This window comes from Balaenoptera physalus, assembly GCF_965194825.1.
Source record: "Balaenoptera physalus genome assembly, chromosome: 8".
NCBI classification, from domain to species: Eukaryota; Metazoa; Chordata; class Mammalia; order Artiodactyla; family Balaenopteridae; genus Balaenoptera; species Balaenoptera physalus.
In genome coordinates, this window is record NC_138887.1 from 122224343 (window position 1) to 122249515 (window position 25173).

The 25173-nt window shown below is 50.1% G+C and overlaps 1 protein-coding gene across 1 annotated transcript in view; it reads right to left on the reverse strand.

The window, feature by feature from the left end:
• The window catches only part of CNPY1 (canopy FGF signaling regulator 1), a 39358-nt gene that overhangs the window by 7148 nt on the left and 7037 nt on the right, over positions 1 to 25173 (reverse strand). Inside the window, 1 exon segment of the mRNA XM_082473716.1 lies at positions 1112 to 1315. Coding sequence (XP_082329842.1) covers positions 1112 to 1315 — 204 coding nt within the window.

Sequence of the window (25173 nt, forward strand, 5' to 3'; positions counted from 1 at the left end):
CTCAAATGTACCCACGCACCCCAAAATCTTAAATTCTGACTGGAGCGTGTGTCTGCGTTGGAGAAGCACAAGCTTAGGAACTGTGATTGTAAAGAGTGTTCACTGGAGACTAGTAACTCATTTCCCGAGTTCATTAAGGGAGAAGCTAAAATTTTTTAAATGGCATTTTAAAATATTTAAATTCCACTATTACATGTTTATGGAAGACCTGTGAGATACAAACACACTTCCTCACTGCGATTCCCATTCTACAGTACTTTTAGCCCTGAATTATTGCCTTGACTTTTTAATTAAAATGAAATCTTCAAAAGTCAGCTGCAGCCCCTATACCAGGGGTTCAGCATGTCTGACATTTTGGCCAACGTGTGAACCAAAGATATTTCTCAAACAGGCTTTCCCATCACTTGGTCTGACTCAATAGCATTAAGTAAAGTGAAATCTCTTGCTATATATTTTGCCAGGCACATTCTGGAGAGCCAGAGGCCAGCATTCACGTGAAATAAACATTATGATGGGAGGAAATGCGGCATAAGGCCAACTATCATTCTAAGCCTTTGTTTAACTGAGTTTGTGCTAAAATACTTGAATGAACTCAGGAAAAAAAAATTCTCTCTTTTCTGTGAAGCCTTGGGAAAAAAAAAAGTGACGTGTGTCACTCTCCCTCCATCATGTGGCTATAAATATTTGAAAACGACATTCATTTTAATTTGGATTTTAACCTCGGAACCACAGTCCCTGATTCCTGACGTGGGAACTTGTAAGAGACCTGCCCGGGCACGGGGACGGACTGAGTCCTCTTCCCAACCGTCCCCAGGAGCAAAGCAACGTGCAAACTGTGCCTCCAAGTCACTGGGATTTGTAACGCACTTTCTGGAAAATATCACTTAACTGTCTCCACGGAGATGAAATAACACAGCCCCTAGGTGTCTCAAAAGGCAAGTCACTAAGTGCGCGGTTAACACTGAGAAAGCAGCAGGACAACAAAGCTAATAGATAACATTTTAATGGGCATGTCTTGAAACTCAACCAAAACCCAAACAAACAGCAAAAAAAAAAGGTACCAAAACCTGTGCATGGAGTACGGAATTCCTCTGCGAAGAAGATAGCTTACCGCGAATTTCAAATGTCTGTAAGCATCAGAATAAAAATAGAATTTAAAAAATTCTTTGTATATTTTGTCTCCTTTCCTTGGAGCAAATCTCTTGAAAGTCTTCTCCTTAGCCACGGGGTCTTCTTCGAGCTTGTAGTCATTCATTCGCTCGCACACTTTATCCAAGAGGTCCGTGAGGAATGCCTCCGACTGGGCTAAGGGAACCTGTGGAGAAAAGCCAAAAAAGGGAGGAAACTCGTCTTAACGCTGATATGATTTAAAAGACCTTCCCCAGAATGCACGTGGTAGCACACCCCATCCCCCAAACAGTATTCCTGTCCTGATACAACATGTGCACAGTTATATTATTTACATAATTTAAGGGGTTAGCCTAAATTCTGGTTTTTAAAAAGTGCCTTTGTTCGAAAGCGGACAGAAGAAAAAACTTCTATTCAAGCTAGAAACTATACTTCTACAGGTGATAATTTTGGAAAGTCATGGAATATGCAGAATAAGGCATTAAGCACAGGTAATGGCTGTTATTATCTATCTACTTGCAAGAGACAGACAGACAGACAGACAGAGCCAGAGAGAGCGCTCGGGTCTCTCGTGCAGCGCATTCCGAGCTGGGCGAAGGCCGGGCCTCGCGCTCCGCAGCCGCTGCCCTGCGCGCCGTGGCCCCTCGGCGGCCGCTCGGGCCCGGGGGCAGGGGCGGTGGCCGCGGGGCAGGGCAAAGCCGGGCTGACCCAATCGCCCCACTCGCAGGCGCGGCTGCGCTGTCTTTGGAACAGCTGGTGCCCGTCTCCGCGCGCCCCTCTCCCTCCGGAATCCAGCGAGGATTCGGAGGACCCTTTGGCCACCACCTCCGCCCCGCGCGGGGGTCAAAGAGCACCCCTCGGCCTTGGTAACCGGGACAAAAACTCGGGGGCCGTCTAGACAGGTCAAGGTGCAGGATGCTGCGTCCCCGCGGCTCCTTCCGGAAGGGGGCGGGGACCCGCCAAGGGCGCCGCGGACGCGCCGCCGCCCCGGCCTCTGCGGGCTTTCTCCCTCTCCACCCTCTGCTGATCAAAGTAGGAAGTTTGCATGACAACCATGGTGAAAGGGGCTGAATCACAAATGAACTCGATTTCGCCGATGTTGATATATCCAGCCTCCATTGTCCCCTTTCAGACGCAGTGTGAACCCTTCCGGTGCCGGCGACCGCGCGGCATTCACATGCGCGCTCCGGGCGCACAAAGGCTCCCCGCGCCCCTCCCTGCCATCTGGCCGCGGGGCTCGGGGCGGGCCGTGCGGCGCGCCTCTGCGCTTAACCCTGCTTCCAGCCAAAACCACTCCAGCATCACTCCCGTCACCCCCCAGGCTCGGCAAGGAACGAACTCTGTAGAAAAGGAAAGAGCCAAAGAAAAACGGCACTAATGAACTTTCCATTACCACCACCACGTGCGCCGTGATAAAATATCCCTCCTTCTGCCCGCAAAACTCCATTTGAGATTGATTACGAACTGCTTTCAAGGCCCATGCAGTCAACTCTGCAATTAAGTCGTTTATTAAACGGGAGTGTACCGCAGCATTCTTTATTCGCTAAAATAGCAAGTTAAAAAACTGAGTGTTTTAATTTTTTTAAATGTCTACGGTCAAAAGACCCTAAAGAAAGTAGCTCAAAGCGCACAGTCAAAACACAAGTTACGTTTTTATTTACACCTTTAATGGGGCCACTTAAGCATCGTAAGCTGTAAATAAAACCAAAAACATAGGTTAACAAACAAATTGAAAATCTGTTTCAGAAACGAAAGATTAAATATGTATTGGGACTTAAAAGCTAGAAAACAGAGGTAAATTCTTAAATTACAATTTACCAAGCAGATCATTAACAGAATGATTACGGCTTTTTTCCTGCCCTGCGTGTGCTTTAGTATATTTCCTTGTCTGGTCCATATGAATAGGCTCGTAGCACTTTCTGCAGGTCCACAAAGCAACATTTTAACCTCAAAGTGAAGAGTTGGCTCTTTCATTAAAAAAAATCTAACTGTAATCAAGAATCCATTCTCTCTCTCCCCCTCCCTAACCCTCTCCTTCCCCAATCAAAGTGTAAACACCGAGGGGCGAGGCTGTCACTGAATGGAGAGGGTCTGAGCATTGGGAGGGCGCTTTTGGAACCCTGGATGTCGTCCTTACACACCACAGTATTTCCCGTTGAGATGAGACCACTCTCGAAACTTTTTTTTTTTTAAACTGACCTGACGTTCTGAGCTGCGTGCAAAAATCCTGAGTGTATAAGATTTGAGCAAATCAGGATGTCAATATGCGAGACCTTCCACAACTTACTTTTGAGAGCTGTAGTATTTATTTCCTGCGTTGACGCGTTTTAAAAAACAGTCGCCACATGATAACTTTCCACCAAACGGGATTGTTTTCCTTATTTTGAAAGTGGAATTTTACATATTTGAATATAGTAGTATTGTGCCTATTTTAACGCAAATATGTTATACCTAGGGATCAACACGTGAATCTTGCTGATTTCATACATCTTTGAAGGCTAACTGGCTTTTTGATGTAATTGCTGGCTCTTTTGAGTAAATGTTCTTTAGTAGAAAGAGTAGGAAATGTTACAGGCAGAGAGCTCAGAAAATGCCACGTTACAATCTTCACTGAAAGCAAGAAAGGAAAACACCCAACATGAGACTAGCAGTGCTCGTTTTACAGAAATATTTTTAAAAAACTGACCTAAAGTGCCAATCAAAGCATCCGATTTTGTGAGAAAATTTTAAAGAAAAAGATGCTTATGCATGGCAGCTATTTATACACTTATTAAAATGCACATGATTCGGGTTTAAAATGATTCCACTTAGCTGCACTACATTCACTAAACTTAAAGACTGTTCAGGGAATAATTGAGCCTTTTTCTCCCCTCAGAGTGTTTTGATTATAAGAGTGCAATAAGTATTGAGACAAGTGGAATAAAACTAAGTCTTTCTTCCTATACTATGAAGATTCTGAATAGTACTTGTCAATAAAGCAACTCCTATTGTAATCTTAGGGGAGCATTTCCTCCACCCTGGAAGGAGGGTCTCAGAGATACTAACCTCATTAAAATATGAATGAAAAAGGCCGCCATCATTGTATCAGGAGAAAACCGATTCACTGGCACGGTTTTCTTATCAGCCATTACTTTTACACACAGACTCATTTGGTATACGTTATAAATACAAAAACGATCTGTTACAATTTCATTGCTACCTTAGCACACCCTCATCAAAGTAAATCCTAACTTTTGCCATTTTGGAATCTAGCTACAACTCTAAATCATACTTAGTATATATCGTGTTTATGTATTTATTTTTCCTTTAGGCCTCTTCTGACCATGTGCTTATTGTGTGAGCAATGACATGGGAGTGGGAGGAGGTACTCAGATCCCAACTTGAAAACGGAAAAAGGTAGTTGAAAGTTTTGGCTTTGGTTTCTTGAGAAAACGAGTTAGGGATCTCTTCCAGAGCACTCTGACAACACTTTAATAACAGTCAATTACAGGGTGCCTCCCATGTTCGTTCATTACTGTGTCTCTGTTCATCTTGTAGCAGATTTCTTGCTTGATAGCTATCACAATTATGTTACAGTGCACAGTCTGATGTGGAAACTGTCCTTGTGGTACACTGTCTTTTTCATAACAGTCTGACAATTTTGGAGTGTCCCTCAGATAGGAAACCAGTACTTAACCTGCTTAGTGACTGATAGTTAGTTTCACATTGCTGCAAAGATTTTCTTTCTAGAGGTTTAGTTAATGTAAAAATTTTAATTGCGTTACAGCAAATGTTACATCTAGTTTAATCACTAACTTTTCATCCATAAAAATACTGAAATCACTTCTGATATTAGTTAAAAGTCAATATTTAGAAGTGAAAATTCAAACCTTCTTTGCTCTAGGCTACAGCAGGGAAAGCAAGAATTCAGAAACTCTTCTAAGTTGATGAGATCTATAATTAGCTTTTATGTAAATTGACTGCTATGGGTTTGTTGTGTGACACTTCTTCATGTAATATGCAAATAGCATTGACTGTTTAGTTTTATTAAACAATATAATTAGAAACCTAAAGAAGCTCATTTCAATGAGGAATAATAAAGGTTGATACATTTTCCAGTGTTCTGTATATCAGAAAAAATGAATCCCATCTGGACTTCATCAATAAGAGAGATTTTAAGTAGCCTTTGTTCAGAGAGCCAAACAACAGAATTAATACTAGTTTTTCCATAAATTCGATGTTAAAACAGGTGAATTTGTGCAATCAATAAAACCTTGGGGGCAAAAATACAAAGATTGCAGCACAATTGACCACAAATGACACAGTAAATTTATGAAAGTAACATCAAAATTCTGCCCCCTTTAATCTGAATACTGGAAGAAGACATTCTTATTATTTGAAATAAAGTATTTTGCAATTGTTTCCTATTCTTATTCGTGGAGATATTATGTCTACATAAAGTATACTCTCAGGTTGTGAGAAAAATAGAAATAATAAAATAAGAACAATGTGATTTGGGGGGAAATTTTCCCCAGAATTCAAAACTATTAAAGTTTCAATCACATTTTCTCATTCTGGAGCCTGTTTTCAACTTAACAGTATAGAAAACTTGAAAGTATAGAAAAATCGCATGGTGGATCACCATTAATGAACTCCAAATGGGGGTCATCTAAGTCAATTTGACTTTTTCCTAAAGTTAAAAAAACATACTTTCTTTTCATTATTAAATACAAAAGTGGCACTGCCATTTGATTTCTCATCTTAAAAACTATTCTATTAGTCTTTAAAAAAACTAATTTTCAAACATTTTAGGTGAACTGAATACAGCTATCCACGTGAGAAATGTTACAATTTTTCAACCTTTGTTAAAAATCACTCTAAGCGAGGATTTAGAACGACCTTTTCATGCTGTTTCTGAGCTTTGACCTCTGCTGGCTTACCCCGGAAGGATTTTGCAGATTAAAAAAGAAAGTAATAGAAGAAAGTGACAGTGCTTAAAAGGGCAAAGGCCGTAAGACTGCAACAGTAATAGAGGTGATGTGAATTTGTTCATTCGCTCAACAATATTTATTCAACTCCACCTCCGTGTCAGACAAACATACCTCTCTAATTTGGACTTTTTAAAGGGGACTCTTCTGTGATTCTGAATAAAAATGAAAAGAAATACTCGAAAAAGACTGCCTGGAAGAGAGTCAATAAATCCTAGTTGATGATAATATAAAGATCACATCAATACAATATCTGTGTCCTTATTTGACAATTTCTGTCCCCCCCATCTGCGTGTCTTTCACCATCTTGCTACTGAAAACACAACAGTTATGCCTTTCTAACCACCTCTGCAAAACACTTTCTCAGACTAGAAGAGGCGAAAAGTCACGTTTGGGGAACCTGTTGTGGCATTTCCCAGTTTCATCATCTGTGTACTTGTGGGCAAATGGTGAGATTTCCCTGGAAAACCTTAGAGGTCTCAGAGGAAAAGGACGAAAGAATGGGATACGTTAAGAAGCTCCGGGTGTTCCGTCTCCACAGTTGTGGAAACACGCGTGCACACGCCAGTTCCCACTGGCTGCAAAGAAAGCACTCTCTCTTTTTTTTTTTTTGGCCACGCCATGGGCATTCAGGATCTTAGTTCCCTGACCGGGATTGAACCCACGTCCCCTGCAGTGGAAGCCAAGGGTCTTTTAACCACTGCCAGGGAAGTCCCTCTTTCTTTAAAAACATTTTTAAATAGAAAAAGTTACACATTCACTTGATTTTTTTTAATCCAGAAGGAACAAAAGAATAGAATAAAAAGTAAGGCTGATGCTCCCCCAGACCCTAAAGCCCAGCTCTCCTTCCCCCAGAAACATTCTAAGTGCACCTCTATGAGTGTGTAATGAATGTGTGTGTGCATGTATGTGTGTGTCCGTGTGTATCTATGTGTGCATGTAGGCGTGTATGCATGTGTCCGTGTGTGTGTCCATGTGTGAGTGTGTCCATGTGTGAGTGTGTCCATGTGTGCACTTGTGAGTGTCCCTCCTCCTCTTTTTACGAGATCTGAGCACAGCACACCCCCTGTCTTTCTCACTGGGGGATAAGAGAGTTCAGTCACGTCCGGGAGGCTGAGGACCGTCTCCTGACGGTCACTGGATGAAGGCACACTTACTATGGGGGCATCAGAACTTAAACCCATTTAGATTCAAATATGCTCTACATCCCAAGGGCAGGTTCAAAAGGGGAGCTCCCGCCCACGTGAGCTATGGCAGAATCTCTCTGGAATATTTGTTAAAAATCTGTTAGGGGATATAGCTTAGCTTATTCTCTCCTGAAACAATGGTTTTGAGAGGGAAGGGGCCAGCGTTTTTAACCCCCTTTCCTGGGTGAGGAGCCCCAGGCCCCAGGGACTTCCTTCCCCGACCGACCGTGATGCTTCAAGGTCATTGCTCTCCACGCCCTCCAGGTCCTGCACCTGAGGACACAGCAACGCAGACACTGCGACCAGGAAGACCTTGGAGATCCCACAGTAAACCCCCCATTTTTCAGGTGGGGAGACTGACGCTCAGACGGGAGCGACTTACCTGAGCACCACCTGGCAGAGCCAGGGTTGGAAGCCAGCTGCTCTAGTCGGCACACGCTGCTGCCCTCCACCAAGCGACCAGGTGCGGCCACGCCCCAAATTCCTAGGTGACGCCCTAACCCCCAGGACCTCAGGATGTGACCTTATTTGGCGATGGGGCCTTTAAAGAGGTGATGAAGGTAAAATGAGGTTGTATGGGTGGGCCCTGATATCATTTGACTGGTCCTTATAAGAAGAGGAGATCAGGACACAGACACACACAGAGGGACGGCCACGTGAGGACACGGGGAGAAGACAGTGTCTACACGCCAAGGAGAGAGGCCTCAGGAGGAACTGGCCCTGCCCTCACCTGGATCTGGGACTTCCAGCCTCCAGGGCTGGGAGACAACACATTTCTGCTGTTTAAGCCGCCCGAGCTCCTAATACAGTCCCAGACCATGGAGCCCCCCCTGAAGTCTTGCTAGTGCAGCCCAAGCCCAAGAGGTGACTGGGGGCTGCTCGAGAGCCTGCCATGACGGGGGGACACGGAGCAACACGAGACGCATGCTGGTCTGCCTCGGTGCACGGGTGCTTGATCCCGTCTGAGCCGGCGGCAGGACTCGGCAGAGGCCCCCAAGCGCCTCCATCCTGGTCTGGCACCACCTACAGCCTGCTGAGGGCTGGACCAGACGCTGGCCTCCTTGCTCCCCCAGAGTCCTTGCCGGTAAACCTGGGACGGAAACAACACCTGTTCTAATGTATCTGATCAGGTCAAGCAACTGGTAGGAAAATCTTTCGAGAGTTTGACGTGACAAGTAAACGTAAAGGGTTATGACTACTTTCCCTCTGATGGATGCTGACTGTTTTAGTTTGTAAATGCCTTAAAAGTGATGTCAACTTGAGCATAGACTGATTTTTGCACTCTCCTTACCGGTGGGCTAGTAGGATGGTCCGGTGACTCCGAGGCAGTGCCTTGAAAAGTTAGCCTGAGGACCTCTTGTCATTTTCTCCCCTTCCCATCCTCTCAGAATCCGAGAGCTGCCAGCGTGGGCATCCGGACCCATGGCACTCCAAGTGTGGTCACCAGCACCTGCTGCCTCGGACTGCCTGTTCCCAAGACCCTCAGGCAGCTGCGTGCCCAGGACAGAGCAGCGCTGCTGAGAATCCCGCTGCTGGCGGTCAGGGTGGCAATGGCGAGCGGGTGGTACCTGCGCTGACTTTTCTACTTCCTGCTTCTGTGCTCCGCCCAGAAAGAGCAGAAACTGGAGGAGGACCATTTCGTATAGAGAGGCCAAGTGAAAGGCTTGTCCTTAGAAACACGTGTGGGATGACCTGGAAAGAGGCCTCCGTCCTCAGACCCAACAGCACTCAGGTAGCACCTCTGGGAGGACCTCACGCTCCTGTTACCATGCTGAGCGCTAAACTGGGAGAGACGGCGGATCGCAAGTGAGCAGACGCAGTGCCAGGACAGAGGTCTTTCATCGACACACAGAGAAAACTGAGAGGGGCCGAGAGGACGGTGAGGGGCGTCACAGCCGTTCCCAGGCACCCATCTCGAGAGTCAGATCTGTTATGTTTCAGGGCTGAACATTTTCCAAAAAATATTTAGCTCATTCTCATGGCATTGTTTTTCTCTCATGCATCTCTGACCTTCCCTCTCTTCTCCAGACCCATGCCAGGCAGGGGTGCTGTCCCAAGTGTGACTTTGCTAGGACGTCCTAGTGCCAGGAGGAGCTCTCTGGGCTGGGTGCCCGTGTAAGGACCCACGCCTTCTGCACTAGGCCCCGCGGGCCACAGCCCTTCTAGTAAGAAGCGGTAAGAAGAGAAGGGATGGTGGTTTCTCTGATGCACCAAACTCAGGTCACCCAAGGCAAGCAGCTTGGAAATGGCTTTAACACCACATTGAAGCTCCTGCACATGCACCTGGCTTGGAAGTCCCTTTGTCTCAGGAACACCAGTTTCGGGACTTCCCTGGCGGTCCAGTGGTTAGGACTTCGCCTTCCAATGCAGGGGGTGCGGGTTCGATCCCTGGTCGGGGAGCTGAGATCCCACAAGCCTCATGGCCAAAAAACCAAAACATAAAACAGAAGCAATATTGTAACAAATTCAGTAAAGACTTTTAAAAAATGGTCCACACCAAAAAAAAAAGAAAAAAAAGAAAAAAGAGCCAGTCAGTCCTAGGGTGGTGACCAGACATGCCATAGCTTCAGGTGCAAAGGGGGCAGGTCACTGGTAAACTCTTGAAGTATTGGGGGGCTGCCACACCTCAGGGCCAGACGGGAGGGTTGTAAGCGTCTTTGCTGTGCTGAGCATTCCTGGATTCCAGTTCTGTCGCATCTCTTAAAACCTCAAAAGAATGGGCGCAACATTTGGCCCTGATTGAGACCCCGCCCAACCTGTCTCCAAGGAAGACAGAGAGACTGTTAACAAGTCAGCTTTGTTCTTGTGCAAGAGAACGTTTTTGTTTGTTTGGTTTCATTTTCAGTGTTCAGGGCCGCTAGTGACCGCGACTCTTCCCAAGTCAAGGCGCCGACAAGCTAAGCGTGCAATGAGATGCTGCTTCACGCAGGCAACGGGACACAGACGCGAGGGGGGAGGTCTACCCGCCGTCTCAGCACCCCTACACCCAGGCCCTGGCCCCTCCCAGCCTTCGTCCACGTGGGACCGTGCACACCTGTGCAGCCCCACCGCCCCCGGCCCCGTCGCAGGCCTTTCCGGGGGCACCCGGCCCTGTGATCATCCGGGTGGCAGCGCCTCTGAGAATCTACGGCCCGTCTCAAAGCTCCTTCGCTTTGGGACATGCAGGGGGTTGCCCACATTAAAAACATGATGAATAACTCCTCTCTGAGCACTTCTGTAGATGAAGTGCTTTTTCTTTCTCCTGTTGGATTATTTCCTCAGGCCGTGTTCCTAAACATGGGGTAACTAAGTCGTGTTTGGTTTTATCTGCTGATACTTCTGGTTGGGGTACAAAACCCAATCCGGCTAATAGAGAGACATCTATGAAAGTAAACTACGAACCAAGTCACGGTGAAGTTCCTCAGCGGTTTCCCTAAAGAGGAACGGCTCCCTCGAGGCCCCGTGTGCTGGAGATTCCTCAGAAACCTGCTCCAGGTAGGGAGCGGATCATGGAAGGAGGAACAGTTTGGGTTTATCACGCAGACTGGAGGCATCTCTCAGCGCCGGGCAACGCCCACCCGTCCCTCTTCATTCCTTCACGTGTTACCACTTTGCCCCCTGCTAATGTTTCCAAAAGGAGATGGACCTGAGATCATTTTGTTCCATTTGAGCTGAGTTTTCTTTATCACTATTTAAAAATTAACAATCCCAAGAGGTAACATGAAATCTCTTCCTTCCTGATTCTCTGTGCATTTGGATATTATCTTTCTGCTCGTTAACACCCAGATCTTGGAAAAAGGTTACACTTCTAAATCGGGAGTAAGAAACACTCTCCCTAATGCTCCCAAAGGGAAAGAATCCCTGCCCATCGTTCTGCCAGGTCCCGGGAGCCTGGGCTGTGGGTGGAGTGAGGCTTTCAGGGACTTTGCCTCAGGGCTCCGCGATTGCAGAGGCCATGGGCATCCGCTAAACTCCACTCACCGAGAGCGGTGCTGGGAAGTGAGAATGAGTGGGCTGTTCCGATGGGCAGGGCAAGGTCCCTCCCGGTGTGGGAGCCCCGAGAACGGTGCACAAGGAGACACCCACAGCCAAGAGAGTGTGGCACGAGTCACAGACCTAAGCGGTGAAATCAATCACTTGACCGATGTTTATTGAGCACCTACTAGGTGCCAGGTGCTGGGTTAGATGTGAGGAGACAGCAGGGAACAAAACTATGGTGGTCCCTGTCCTCCCAGAACCTGTGGTCTGGGTCCCTACCTGAAATCACACAGGGGCCATGTTGGCCTCGGGGTCCCCCAGGCCACCATCTTTTTTGTGTCGTGAGCCATGACTGGTTTTTACATTTACAAATGGCTGACACAATTAAAAGAAGAATATCTTGTGACACAGGAAAATGATATGAAATTCAAATTTCAGTGTCCACAATAAAGTTGTCTAGGTCTTTCCAGAAGACTCTCGCCCAGCCCCACTCTGGCGAGCCAAGCTCCTTTGCCCAGGTGGGCTCCTGGCAGCTGTTCCATCCTCCCTCAGCCCCGCCTGCCGAGTGACGCAGTCCCGTCTCCACGGCTCCCCCCTCCCCAGCGTCTTCCCTTCTCTGGATGCCAGTAGCGCCTCTCTCCTGGAGGACCCAACAGTAGTTCTTCCAGATTTGTCTACATACACACGCATGCACACACGTAGACACACATGCATGCGCAGACACTGAGTGAGCCACATCGTCCCCAGTGGGGCGTAGAGATGCTTCTACCCAGGCCCTGCCTTTACCTACCTGTACGCGGTGACACCACAGTCACTACAATAGTGAAGCTTCGCACACATGCCTTGGTCCAGGACCCCACCCCCCGATGGGGTGGGAATTGTTATCTCATGCTGCAGGCCAGGAAACTGAGGCCTCGAGAAATTCACATAGTGATTTCAGGGAGGCCTGGGATGGGACAGATGCCCCAGGTCTGCATCTCCCCCCGGCACCGCATAGCCAGCCCCACAGTGGACATGGCAAATGTCTGTGGCCTCCGTGGCCTCCTGTCTGTACTCCAAGCCTGCTGCCCGGGGCCTCTCCCAGTGAAGCCCCCTTCTCTCCATCCACGAGGCCTGCTGCAGGGGCCCCGTCCCTGTCCTGTCCATCCCACTTCACCAGATGCAGCCCCCGAGATGCAGGTCTCTTGCTCCAGGTCACAGAACTCGTGTATACGCTAAGCTGGAAGCTAATCGGGTCCATGGGATGCCAAAGCCCTTCTCTGAGTGTGGGGGGCCAGAGGGAGTGACCCTTCCCCTGCCTTCATGGCGTGTGCACTGCCACGCACAGCCCTGGACAGACACCTGTCACCTCTGGCACCGAGGAGGCGCCCCAAAGCTACTGTTTCTAGAACAATCAGTGTCACGGAACTCAGTCTCTCACCTCAGTCATCTTTCTCAAAGACAATCAGTGCGTTGCTTTCCCTCCAAAGTTTCCAAGGAAAGAATCGTTCGAAACCACCAGATGCTAAGCTGCAGTGCGTTCAGCCCAGCTCCCTCACCGAGGGCTGCGTGGCGCCCACTGCCAGGCCTGGCTCCTTCTGTGCTGGGGAAACAGTGCAGTCCTCTAAATGCATCCCCTTTATCCCTCCGTTCCTCCCGATTTGTGGATTCAAACAATTCTGATTCTGTGGACTAAGGAGCAATTAACGGGACGAGGGATTTATTAAGGATAAGTCATGCCAGACAGTTTTGACAGCTTGTTTTGAGTGTGACAGAATTACAAAATGCATTATGTATTTAGACTTTTGTGCAGCGTCTAATACCACGCTCGTGAAATTATTCTTGCCAAATGGTCTGAACCAGCCTGGATGAGAGCAGTCTCAGGTACCGGAAACGAAGGCGAAGATCAGAGACAAAGGATACAGGGCACTCAGCTGCACGCCCAGATGGAGGCCAGGCAGGGGGCTGCATTTCATGAGGGCCGTGGAGGTCAATGTTAGGGCTTGTTTCCCTAACATGTTTATTGTTGATCTGGAGGGAGAGGCCGCTGCCGGCCAGCATGCTACGTGGGGCGGGACGTGCCAGCCCCAACTGGGAGGCCCTTAGCCTTAGCAGCCAGCGAACAGGAAGAGGGGCTGCAGAGGGCTCCCTACCCACCCTCCAGCACCCCCATCAGCTGACAACGCCCAGCAGGAGGGCAAGGTGGGAACACAAACCCACTGAGCCTTATGGAATCAGCAAGACAGAACTGGGAGGCCCCGGGGTCGCCAACTCGAAAGCCTGCATGGATCGAATTGTGTCCCCCTAAAAGATAAGCTCACGTCCACACACCCGGTGCCTGTGAACGCAGTAGGGTCTTTGCAGATGTAGGTAGATAAGATGAGATCATATTCAGTGAGGATGGGTTCTAATCCAATGTGACTGATGTCCTCATAGGAATGGAAGAAGAGACACGGATACCCAGAGAGGGGAGGGCCACGTGCTGACGGATGCAGAGACTGTGGAGGTCACATCTCCAAGCCAAGGAGCGCCAAGGAGCGCCAAGGAACGCCAAGGAGCGCCAGCCCCCACCAGAAGCTAAGAGAGGCAGGGAACCCATTTTCCCTGGGTCCCCAAGAAAGAACCAACAGCCAACACCTTGGTTTTGGACTTCTGGCTCCTGAACTGTGAGACAATCCATCTCTGTTCAAGCACCTGGTTTGTGGTATTTTGTGGCACAAGTCTGGGTTTAGAAATGAAGAACTAACAAATGAGTCCAGTGGCCCAGACACCCGGGGGCAGGAGGTGGAGCTGTAGACAGAGAAGCTGGGGAAACCACACTCCCACGCTGGGGAGTAGATTCATTTCCCTCCGGGATCTGAGTGGGAAAGGGGGCGTTTCCATCCTCTTCAGGGTCCCTGGAAGGATTCAGGTCAGGAAGGGAGCAGCGAGCAGGCCGCTAGCTGGCACCATCAGCTCCTGGTGCATTCTATCGTGGCTTTTGTTTGTATTGATCCATTGAAACGCATGCATGGCCAGGGTTTGGTTAATTAACCTTAATTCTGTGCTAAGCTACTATAATGTTTAATTCTCTCCCATCACTTTATGCCCTCTGATAATTATTATTTTTATCGGTTCAGGGGTATTGAATCATCTGTTTTATTTCCTCTCCCTGAGGATAGCATGGCACTTAATCTTTCTACATGCCCAAATGCTAACGTCAATGTTTTCTTGCTTAGCCAGAACATTTGCTTAGTCAGGCCACGTTGCCTCTGTCCGTGACTTGTATACTGTCCACTAGCACCAGTAACATCAGAGTGTGTGGGAACCGAGGAGGAAGGTGCTAGAGACCCAGGGCTGGGGGCTGGCTGTGTGCGAGCCTGCTCTGGGTGAACAGGGCTGAGGGCACAGGGCAGCCTTGCCAAGTCTAGAAACTCCAACTCTGGTATCATAGACTCCTTTTATGTCATCCTGGGCTTGATCAGCACAAGCCTGATACCATAGACACTTATAACATCATCTAATTAAATACCCAGGAGGTTACAGGTGATGAATCCTCTTTTTTCCTTGACATTCTATCATTTTTCCAGGGGCTTCACAAAATAGTGGAAATAGTCCCCAGACACCTCACAGAACCAAAGGAGAAGAAGTGACACACCTATCAAGCAAACATCTATTTTCTTATTTCACAGAAATTGAGAACACACTATGAGCAAAGTATTGTGTTATGTGGTGTAGGGAGTGGGGAGATACAAGACAAAATGTGTCCTTCAGGGTAGAGATGTAGGACAGCACACAAATAACTAGGATAAAATGCAGGATTTAACAAATGCTCTAAAAGAGCTACAAAAATACTTGAATGTCCAGAACGTGTGAGGGAATGTCTGTATTTCAGTTTCTGACAAATTTATCTTTGAGAAAAGCTAACAAAGTTTCCTTCTAATGCAACAGGGAGGGGAGTACGGTTCGTTTAATCAACGGTGCTAACACATATGACTTGCTTCCAGCTGGAAGAAAAGAAAGCTGGATCATACCTCATACCATATCCAAAAACTGCGTTCTGTACAGACTCAATGTTGAAACATAAAAGCACAAACTATTGGAAGAAAATTTAGAAAACTATTAGTATGACAAATCGGGGGGTAGGTGTTCTTGAACAAGATGAGACACCCAAAGGCGTCATGAAAAGAGACTGTCTGTGGAGCAAAGGGTGCAAAACCACAGACAAATCCCAACTAAGAACACGCGTGGGCAACATGGAGCTGCCTGTCCTTACACGGTGACTTGGGAAATAACGTAAAAGACAAACAACCCAACAAAAAATGGGTAAAGGATACAAATAAGCAACTCGAAGCACAGGAAATCTGCTTAACAACCTAGGAGCCACTGAAAGGGAAATTAAGACGAAAATGAAATGCCATCTTTCATGTCTTAGATTACCAGAAATTAAACAATTATATTATCTGGTGCAAAAATGCAAGAAAGGTCTCATGCATGGCCAGTAGGGACATAAAATGCGGCAACCTTTGGGGAAAGTAACCTGGCGACATGGATTCCAGTGAAGATGTACCTACTCTTTGACCCCTGCCCTCTGGAGAGTCTGTCCTGCAGAAATCACATGCACCAGACCCGGGGACGTGTAATCAAGGAGGCTTGTTGCCTATGCTGCTGAAGTAGCAACAAACTGGAAACAACCTGCGTGTCCACCTACAGGAGAACCGTCTCATTGGCCAGGCTAGATCTCCATCCACTGACCTGGAGGGGGTCCATGACGTATTTTCATTAAGTGAGCGTCTTAGCTTGGGCCACCATAACAAAACACCACAAATTTGGTGGATTGACCAGTAGAAAATTTTTACCACAGTTCGGGAGGCTGGACGTCCAAGATCAAGGTGCCGGCTGATTTGGTGTCTGGTGAGGACCCGCTCCCTGGTTTGCCCATGGCCACCTTCCCTCTGTGACCTCACATGGCAGGGAGAGAGAGCTTTGGCGTCTCTTTCTCTTCTTATAAGGACACCAGTCCCGTTAGATTGAGACCCCACCCTATGACCTCAATTTAACCCGAATCGCCTCCTCAAAGACCCCATCTCCATCCAACACGGTCACGTGGTGTGGGAGCGGGTTAGGGCTTCAGCAGGTGAATCGGGAGAGCCACAACCCAGTCTATGGTGTAAGGAGAGCATTCAAGCCTAACATTCAAGTTCATTGAGGATTCCCTGGCGGTCCAGTGGTTAAGGCTCTGCGTTTCCACTGCAGGGGATGTGGGTTCGATCCCCGGTTGGGGAACCAAGATCCCACATGCTGCACGGAGCAGCCAAAAAAAAAAAAATTATAAAAAAAATTCATTGAACATTTCCACAGTCTTCAGAGGAATATATGTAGCATGATTTTTACTATTTTATTTTATTTTTTGGCCGTGCCACACGGCATGTTGGATCTTACTTGCCTGACCAGGGATCGAACCCGGGCCCCCTGCATTGGGAGCACAGAGTCTTAACCACTAGACGACCAGGGAAGTCCCACTATTATCTTTAAATGACTAAAAGACAAAAACTAAAACATATCAAATGGGCGTGTTTGTGCAGGTTTGAGTGGGTGTGCAGGACGCTAGGAAGGAAGTGCTCTCACCCTGGATTATCTGAACGGGTGGGAAGCCACTGGGGGGTGGGGGGAAGGGTCAGTTACAAACTTTTTTTTCTGTGTATCTCTAGTTAAAATTACCGTCTTACTTCTGTAATGTCAGTTTTTTAATGAAGAAAAATGTGAAAACCCAAAGTAGAGTCACCAGACAGGCATGTCCTCTAGTTCGATTTAGGTACCACCTGAAAACTGCTCAAAAACCCATCAGGGGCTCCCAGCCCACTGCTCCCCACTGTCTAGGGACCCCCAGAAGCCCCCGGAAACCCAGCCTCTGGGCGGCACGGCCTGACCCTCCCCCAAGAACTCGGCTCCTTCCCTGAAACACCGGGACAGCTGCCCACAGAGCTGTCTGGCTACACAGGTGATCTTATTAGCGGACCCAGCAGCCTCTGAAATATTAAAGGCTACTCTACATCCCACATTTTTACATAGAGCTCTCCAGACAGACCAAACTCAGACCATTCAAGTGGCCGGAGAGGCCTCCTTCTCTCTGATGTTTCCAGAAAGTTCAGGAGGAAGGGCATGAGAACAGCCCAAAGAGCCTAATTATTTTTTCACTTGACTTAAGTGGTGGGCAGGGGAATAAGACCTCTCTTAATATAAATGTTAAAGCCTCTCAGTTGAACCTTTGTCCACTCCAACACTTCTGTTTGTCCTCTCAATTCATCTTATCGCTATCAGGGCCCCCGACTTTTCCTCCTCTGTCGCACATGAAGCTCGGCAGGGGGACTCGGGGGCTGACCCCATCGTGGAGTTCACTTGGAGCCGGAGAGAAGGGACGTTCAAGTCCAGCCCTTGAAAACCACGCGTCGGAGCCCCCCGGGCAGGCCGTGTAGGCTGAGGCAGCTTCCCCATCCAGAGCCGAGCCCTGCGGGAGAGCAGGTGGTCTTCACGCCCCTGCAGAGCAACACGCGGCCCCCTCCCTCCACGCACTGTCATCTCGGTCTTTTAAGGGTCTCTCCTTTGTTAGAGACCTGGTTACAGACAAAGACTCTGCACCTGCCAGGGAAACGACTGCCCCCCAGCAGTGAACACTGGGCTTTGGAGCCTGGGAGACCACAGGAGGGAGAACCTGCCAGGGGGCCGCAGTCGGAGGCTGGCTCGGCAGGCCGTGCTCTCCCAGCCTCTCTCCAACCTCGGGTGCCCTTGGCCGCCCTGGGTGTCCTGCCTGCATCTCCCTCTGAGCACCTCCGTGTCTGCTGGCCTCCCTGCAAGGACTCCAGTCACTGGATCAGGGCCCATCTTTATCCAAGATGGCCTCATCTTAACTACAAACATATGCAAAGATTCTATTTTCAAATAAGGTCACAATCTGAGGCTTTGGGTGGACGTGCACTGCCGGGGGCGGCCGGCCAGGTAGAGCGCTACTCTATTCAGCGTACCGCCTCACCAGAGTTGCGTGTGATTTTTTTTCATGCCCCTTCCCTCCTTTATGTCCTGCTGGTGTGTCACTCTCTCCGAACTGGATCTGACCACAGCCGAGGTCCAACACCAGCAGCCAAGGGTTTCAGTCATAGGATGGCAACGCAACTCCAGGGGGGCCGTTCTTTGTAAAGTTACAGCCACAACTGTCTCCAAACACCGGAATTCCGGCTCTAAGGAAAGAAAATTCCTGATTTCCGCAGAACAGGGCTTCTCGAATTCGGTGCTGTTGACATTTAAGACCAGCTAATCCTTTGTCATGGAGGCTGTCCTGCGCTTACAGGGCCCCTGGCCTCCACCTGCAGATGCCAGTAGCGCCCCCTCCCCCCGGTTGTGAAAACCAAGCACGTCTCCAGACGTTGCCCAGTGTCACCCCCAGCGGAGAACCACTGCTGCCCAACCCGTTTCCCAGGTGTAAACCTCTGCTGAAGCATTCTGGTGGGAAAAATGGCTCTGCCGCCCACCTGGCTGTCTGGCCGCCCTGGTCGTCCTCACAGCTGTGTCGGGGGCTGACCCCTGTGCAGCACATCATAGCATCCTGGGCCGAACAAGTCCAGCCCGACCCCCCTTGCCTCGCCCCGCAGGTGAGCACGCCGGCCTCCAGGCCTCTGAGAGCGGGTGCTGCAAAATGGGTGACCGTGTACACTTTATTTGGGAATAGGCTTCTCCTCGTACATAGACCCTTAAAAAGAAAAAAAACTGGGTCATACTAGGCCAAAATTCTTGACAATCAATCTTCTCTGCCTTCTACACTCACTTTTTTTTTTTAATTGAAATTTAAGGAGTAGTGTCCATATTTGGCACTGGCCTCTGTCGCTTAACGCTAAGCTAAATTAAAGATTTTCCCTCCCTCAGAACTGTGTGAACTTGCGTGTAGGTCATTAGAGTAGTCGTGACATTTGAACTTGGGAGGTTTAGATAACATTTAGAAGGTTAAAAACGTGTTTGGACAGTGGGAGAGGTCCTCAAGCCTCAGTACCGAGGACTTGCTGAGTGCACGGCCGGATGTTGGTGTGCTGTCCGCCTTCGGCTGGCTGACCCTGATTTCATCAGGCTGCTCTATCCCGCCTTTCTCCTGCTCTCCCTCTGCGGGTCGGGATACGAGCTCTTCCTTGTCAGGGGCGGTGTCATGGTGATGCACAGCTGCGTTCGGACATGGGATCGTTCCTGATTTGTCTGTTTCCTAAGAGCTCCTTGGCTGAGACTTCAGGAACTCTGGCTGCTTTCAGCACCTCACAATCCAGCGGGCAGATGGCAATCGGACATCCAGGCAAAATGTGGGCACGAGTGGGTGATGGCTAAGGGACAGAGATCAAGGGAAATGCCTCGTCCGTGGGGGAAAGGGGGACATTGCCTCCTCGCTTCCCTGGAGGGCTGAGCCTTGAGCCCCTGATGTCCTAGGATGCATCAGACAGACCTGGGAGAACGAGTCCCCCTCACAGCAAATCACCCAAATTTTTGGTGAAAGTGTGAGAACCAAGTCAGCTTGGATCTCAGATAACAGCTTGAGCAGGTAAAACAGAATGTGTGTCAACATCTGTTCAAAATCGTAAATAGGAGTTTACTTAGATCAGCGTCTGGTAGGACACTCCATAAGCGAAAATGAGACTGAAATTTAGAGAGGGAAAAAAATTGGTTCTGAAAGTTCAGCCTGATTTTCTTTAATGGCTGATTTATAACAAAGACAGTTCCGTCTTCTCTGCTTGTCGATCCATGCGCAGCCCTGAGGGCTGTTTCTTTCTCTGGGTCATTGTCTTTTTAAACGATTCTTTGACCATTTGGGGACCAGGACACCTTTTTATGCCATGGCTTTATTTTACGTTACCAGCCATCTCCTCCTCAGTCTATAGTCAGAAAACAAAATACACTAATTTCTCCTTTATCATTCAATAAAACCAAAAAATCTTCAATGGCTATCCATTCACGCTTGCTGACATACAGATCAAAGATAGTGAGACATCTCTGGGGGATCGCCTATGCCTTAGAGGAGCTAAGAATAAACCATACGGAGATAATGCATGTGTGGTGACTTGGGAATCAGCATAACCACGCACAGACAACCGCAGAACCGTGTTTCCAAGGGCTTTGCCCCACCACAGCCATCCCCAAACGCGCTAAACCCGGGACAGCAGGTGTCTGTGCCTCTCTTCCTCAGCCTCCCGCCCTGTCCACAGCAGGGAAGGCAGGAGAAAGGAATAAGCCAGAGCTGGGCAGTTCAGAACCTTGACATATTTTCAGTTGGCAAACAAATGGAACTGCTCTAGACCCACAGACATAGAAAACAGACTGTGGTTGCCAAGGGAGAGGGGAGTGGGGGAGGGATGGATTGGGAGTTTGGGATTAGCAGATGCGAACTATTATATATAGGATGGATAAACAACAAGGTCCTACTGTAGAGCACAGGGAACTGTATTCAATATCCTGTGACAAACCATAATGGAAAAGAATATGAAAAAAAAAGGTATATGTATGTATGACTGAATCACTTTGCTGTACAGCAGAAATTAACACAACATTGTAAATCAACTCTACATCAATAAAATTTAAACAAAAGGAACTGCTCTATATTCAATCCTGGAACATGCCCATTAGTCAGGGAGAGAGGGAAAACAGGAAAGTTTGTGCCATTTCCAAAAAGATTCTCAAAGCAAAGTTAAAGTTTGTTCCTTTTATTTTTAAGTACGTGCCCAAGTTGGGGGGTGGCAGAGACTGCAGATCACCCAGGTAATAGGGTAGAGAGGGTCCCCGGAATGAGACCCCAGAGAAGACTCGGCTGACCCACACCGTGTCAGGATGTTCTTTAGGATGCACGGGACGATCGCTTTCCACAATTCCCCTCATCTGACTTGAAACCCCTCGAGAGGCAGAAGTTGACATCAAGTCTGAATTCCACTCGCCCACAACATCAAGCACAGTGAAAATCTGAGCACCTTTGACCGGAGAAACAATCTCTATGGGATTAAAGCGATTTTCTTATTTAGAAGAGGAAAATATGCAGTTTGTAATTACCTGCTCCTGGTGGCAAAGTCTGTCCTTGGTGCCTCAATCTAATGGGACCAACTTTTAGCGGCTTTGCTCTCCCTTCATTGTTTCAACACCCACCAAGAGGATTAAAAATAATCTTCTCTTTCCCTTTTAATTTTACGTCACCCCTCCGCCCCACATGCCCTGGGGACAGCGTGAATTTTTAATCCCCTTGGTTTGGGGGGAGGGCTGGTTAACCCTTGTCGAGGCGCCAGCCAGGACAGGAAGCCCTGGGGAAAAGTTCCCTCTGCTGGCCTCGCCGGGAAGAGCACCGAGCGCCCACACCGAATGAAGGCCACCAGATGGCCGGGCCGCGGTAATGTGCCTCTCCCCGCCCCCGGGGCCACCAGCAGTCCCCCATCTCGGTGGGTCCTGACCACGCCTGCCCAGGCTGGCAGCTCCCTCCTTCCCTATACCACCCTCGGCTGACCAAGTCTGCACTCTCTGCTCTGTGATGGGCGACTGCGAGCGAATGGGTTTGTGCCGTGTGCACAGGCACGTTCACACCCACACCCACACGCGGTGCTCACACAGGCATGCGCACACACACGCACTCTCCCACGTGTGCTCGCGTGTGCACACACGTGTGCTCGCACACACACGCACACTCTTGCTCCCGTCCTCCGGGTTTGCATTTCCACCCTGGCCTCTCTGGAGGCGGCTCAGGCTGAGAAGAGGATTTGGGGGCTGCGGGCAGTTCCAGCCTGGGGCGATGGCCAGTGGCACCGCCGCCCCGGGCAGGTCCTGGGCAATTCAGAGAGCTCGCCCCCCTCCAGCAGCAGCAAGGGGCTGGCATGGAGTCTGGAAAGTAGATGGGACTCCAGCCTCAGGTGAAGAAGAGATCAACAGTCCTGCAGGTCCCAGACGCCCCATCCCTCTGGTGGGGAGCGGCAGGCTGGCCGGGCGCTGAGTGGGCAAGTGCCGGGCAGCCCCTTGCGCTCGCACATGCGGCTAAGGAGTCCAGCCTTCGGCCCTTGTCCACGTGTCCAGCGGGCTGGGGAAGCTGGGGCATGTCGCCTCTTCCTGGGTGATGGAGTTGAGAGGCCGAGGCGGCTGATACCCTCTGGGTCAGGAACGTTCTCTGGGAAGGGAGGCAAAGGCAGCTGGGGACCCGGCTCCTGAGGGAGAGGTCTGGGCTGTGGGGACGCAGGAGAGGCGGTGGACGTGTGGCCCCGCGCGGAGGGCAGGAGAGGACTCCTGCGGCTGAGAGACGAGCCCGCGAGCAGGCGCAGAGCCCCGCCCCGATTCCCTCACCACCTTCCACCACCGCGTGCTCCCGCTGACGTGCTCCGAGCACCTGCAGGCGCTTCTGGGACGGAGCCCGCGTCCGGGACACGACAAGGTAGTTGATACTAGCGTGTGTTTTCTTCCCTGTGGTTACGGCTCCGTGGCCCCCTGGGGGTCTCAGGCCCCTCCGCCCCTGCATCGGGGGAGGTTTTCAGGCAGACCCTTGTCTCTGCCAGAGTTTGGGCCCATCGGGAGGGGAGACCAGGAGCACCTGACCTCGGAGGGACAGTTTCCCAGAGGTGGGGAGAAGCCAGCACCTTTAGGTCACACTCAGTTACAGAATGACAAAAGCACACCAGGTGTGAGAAGAAAGGGGAGAAAGTTACGGCGCCGCAGGAATACGGAGGAAGACCCGTCAGAGGGATGTAAACGGCTCGAACCCACAGAGCCCAGGCCGCGGCCCCCAGGCTCTCCTCTTCATCGTCACGAGCGGCCCCCAGGCTGCTGGACGACGGCAGTGTGCAGGTGGGCGCTCGGCTCCCCGCCCCGCCTGCCGCCGCGGACTGCAGAGGCCAGCCAGCGAACCCCCAATTCCAGGATCGCTTACAACCGGGGTTCTTTATGGGACGTAGGTCTGGCAGATCCGCTGTGTTCATCTGTGACCCAGAGGGTGGTGTGAGGGGAGCCCACCTTTGTGCTGCTTCTGCTGGCCTGGGGCTTCTGGAGCGGCTCCCCACACCCCATCGCGGGTCCCGCGAAGGACGAGGGTGTCTGTGGTTCGAAAAGGCAGCGGCGGAGGGCGGGGGGATGCCACTGTCTCCTTTCTGTGGCACAAAAGCAGCAGGAGTGTCCCGGCTCCGAGGCCAGAGCGGCCACAGGTGCCCTTGCTGAGCCCGAATCTTCCTGAACCCCGTGGCCGCCTGGCCACGGCCTCCTGACGGCAGCAGAGGAAGCAGCTCCCAGGTGGCTGCGTGGGAGCATCTAAGCCCTGCATTCAATCTCTTCCTGTTTACAATCGCTGCAGGGATTCTCGCACTCAGCAGAGCCCTCCCTGAGATGTGGTCTGGTACAAGAATCGTCTGCAGGCCACGAGCCCTGGGGGCGGGGATCTGGGGCCGCTGTCCTTACCCGGGTAGACGCACTGAGATCGGGTTCCATTTAAAGCGGGACCCCGCTCATCCCAGGCCTGCAGTGGCAAAATAGCGACGTGAGCGGCCGTCTGTGATCCCCTGGGACGAAGCGTCTGTGGAACAAGGCCAGGCTTCCACGAGCCCGAGGTGGGCTGTTGGCTGCGCTACATCGGGAGATTAACAGGCTTTGGGCTGCTCTGCGCTGGGGCTCCAAGTCATAGGTTTGAGGCAACGTCACTCGGGTGGCACAGTAGATGCCTGGTAACCTGAGGTGCCCACACTGCGCACCCTGGAGCCCCCGGGTCGTAGCTTCTCCCCAGTGGCCGCAGGGCAGGAACTGCTGAATGGTCACCGTCCCGTTTCTTTTTTTAAATTAAAAAAAAAATTTTATTTATTTTTGGCTGCATTGGGTCTTTGTTGCTGTGCACGGGCTTTCTCTAGTTGCGGCGAGCGGGTGCTACTCTTCGTTGTGGTGCGCGGGCTTCTCATTGCAGTGGCTTCTCTTGTTGTGAGCACGGGCTCTAGGCGCGCGGGCTCAGTAGTTGTGGCACGTGGGCTCCGTAGTTGTGGCTCGCGGGTTCTAGAGCGCAGGCTCAGTAGTTGTGGCACACGGGCTTAGTTGCTCCACAGCATGTGGGATCTTCCCGGACCAGGGCTCGAACCCAGGTCCCCTGCATTGGCAGGAGGATTCCTAACCACTGCGCCACAAGGGAAGTCCCACCATCCCATTGCTTTCTCCTCCTGGACACAGCTCTCTTGCAACCAGGTGAGCACGAGTGACAGAGCCCCAGCTGTTGCATGTGGGCAGAAGTGAGACACTCCACTTCTAGGTCTGCCCATGAAACCTTCCCGAGGAGCCCTCTGCCCCGTCTGCCCCATCCTCCCAGGAATGCAGAGAACACTGAGGACTGGATACGAGGATCCTGGGTCCCTGAGTGACCACGTGGAGTGGCCTCCCCTGCCAACCCGCACTGGACCCAACGTGGGCAGGAGGCCGGCTCTCATCGTGGGAGGCCTCCCCTCTCTTCATGAGCGGTAAAGATGCACGCAGCATCATAAATCAACGCTAGAGCAGGCGTATTTCTCTTTTTAAAAAATGAAAGAAAGAAAAGAAGTAAAAGAGAAGATGATACACAATAAAAGCCACCAAAAATAATTAATAATAAAGGTGCAAAGAACCCAAGTATATTGTCTTGAGGACTAGAAAAGTCACTCATTCTTCTTTAAGAAGAAAGGAAAACGAAGAGTGGAAGGAAAGCAGTCAGGCTGTCGATTACTGAACACACTAATTCTGCTCGTTTCCTTGTAGACGGTTGAGAAACATGAGATCAAGTTATCTCAGACCCTGGGTCCTGGGCCCCCTCTGGTCACGGGAAGAAGAGTCAGCCAGAGACAAAGTGACAACCACCCTTCACGAGCCCCACCTTCCCGGGACTGTCCAAACCTCAAAGGACAGGACAGAACCAGGACCACCAGGAACCAGGAATGGAGGCTGCACAAACCCGGGGGCGGCCGTCTCGCCGCTTCCTGCTA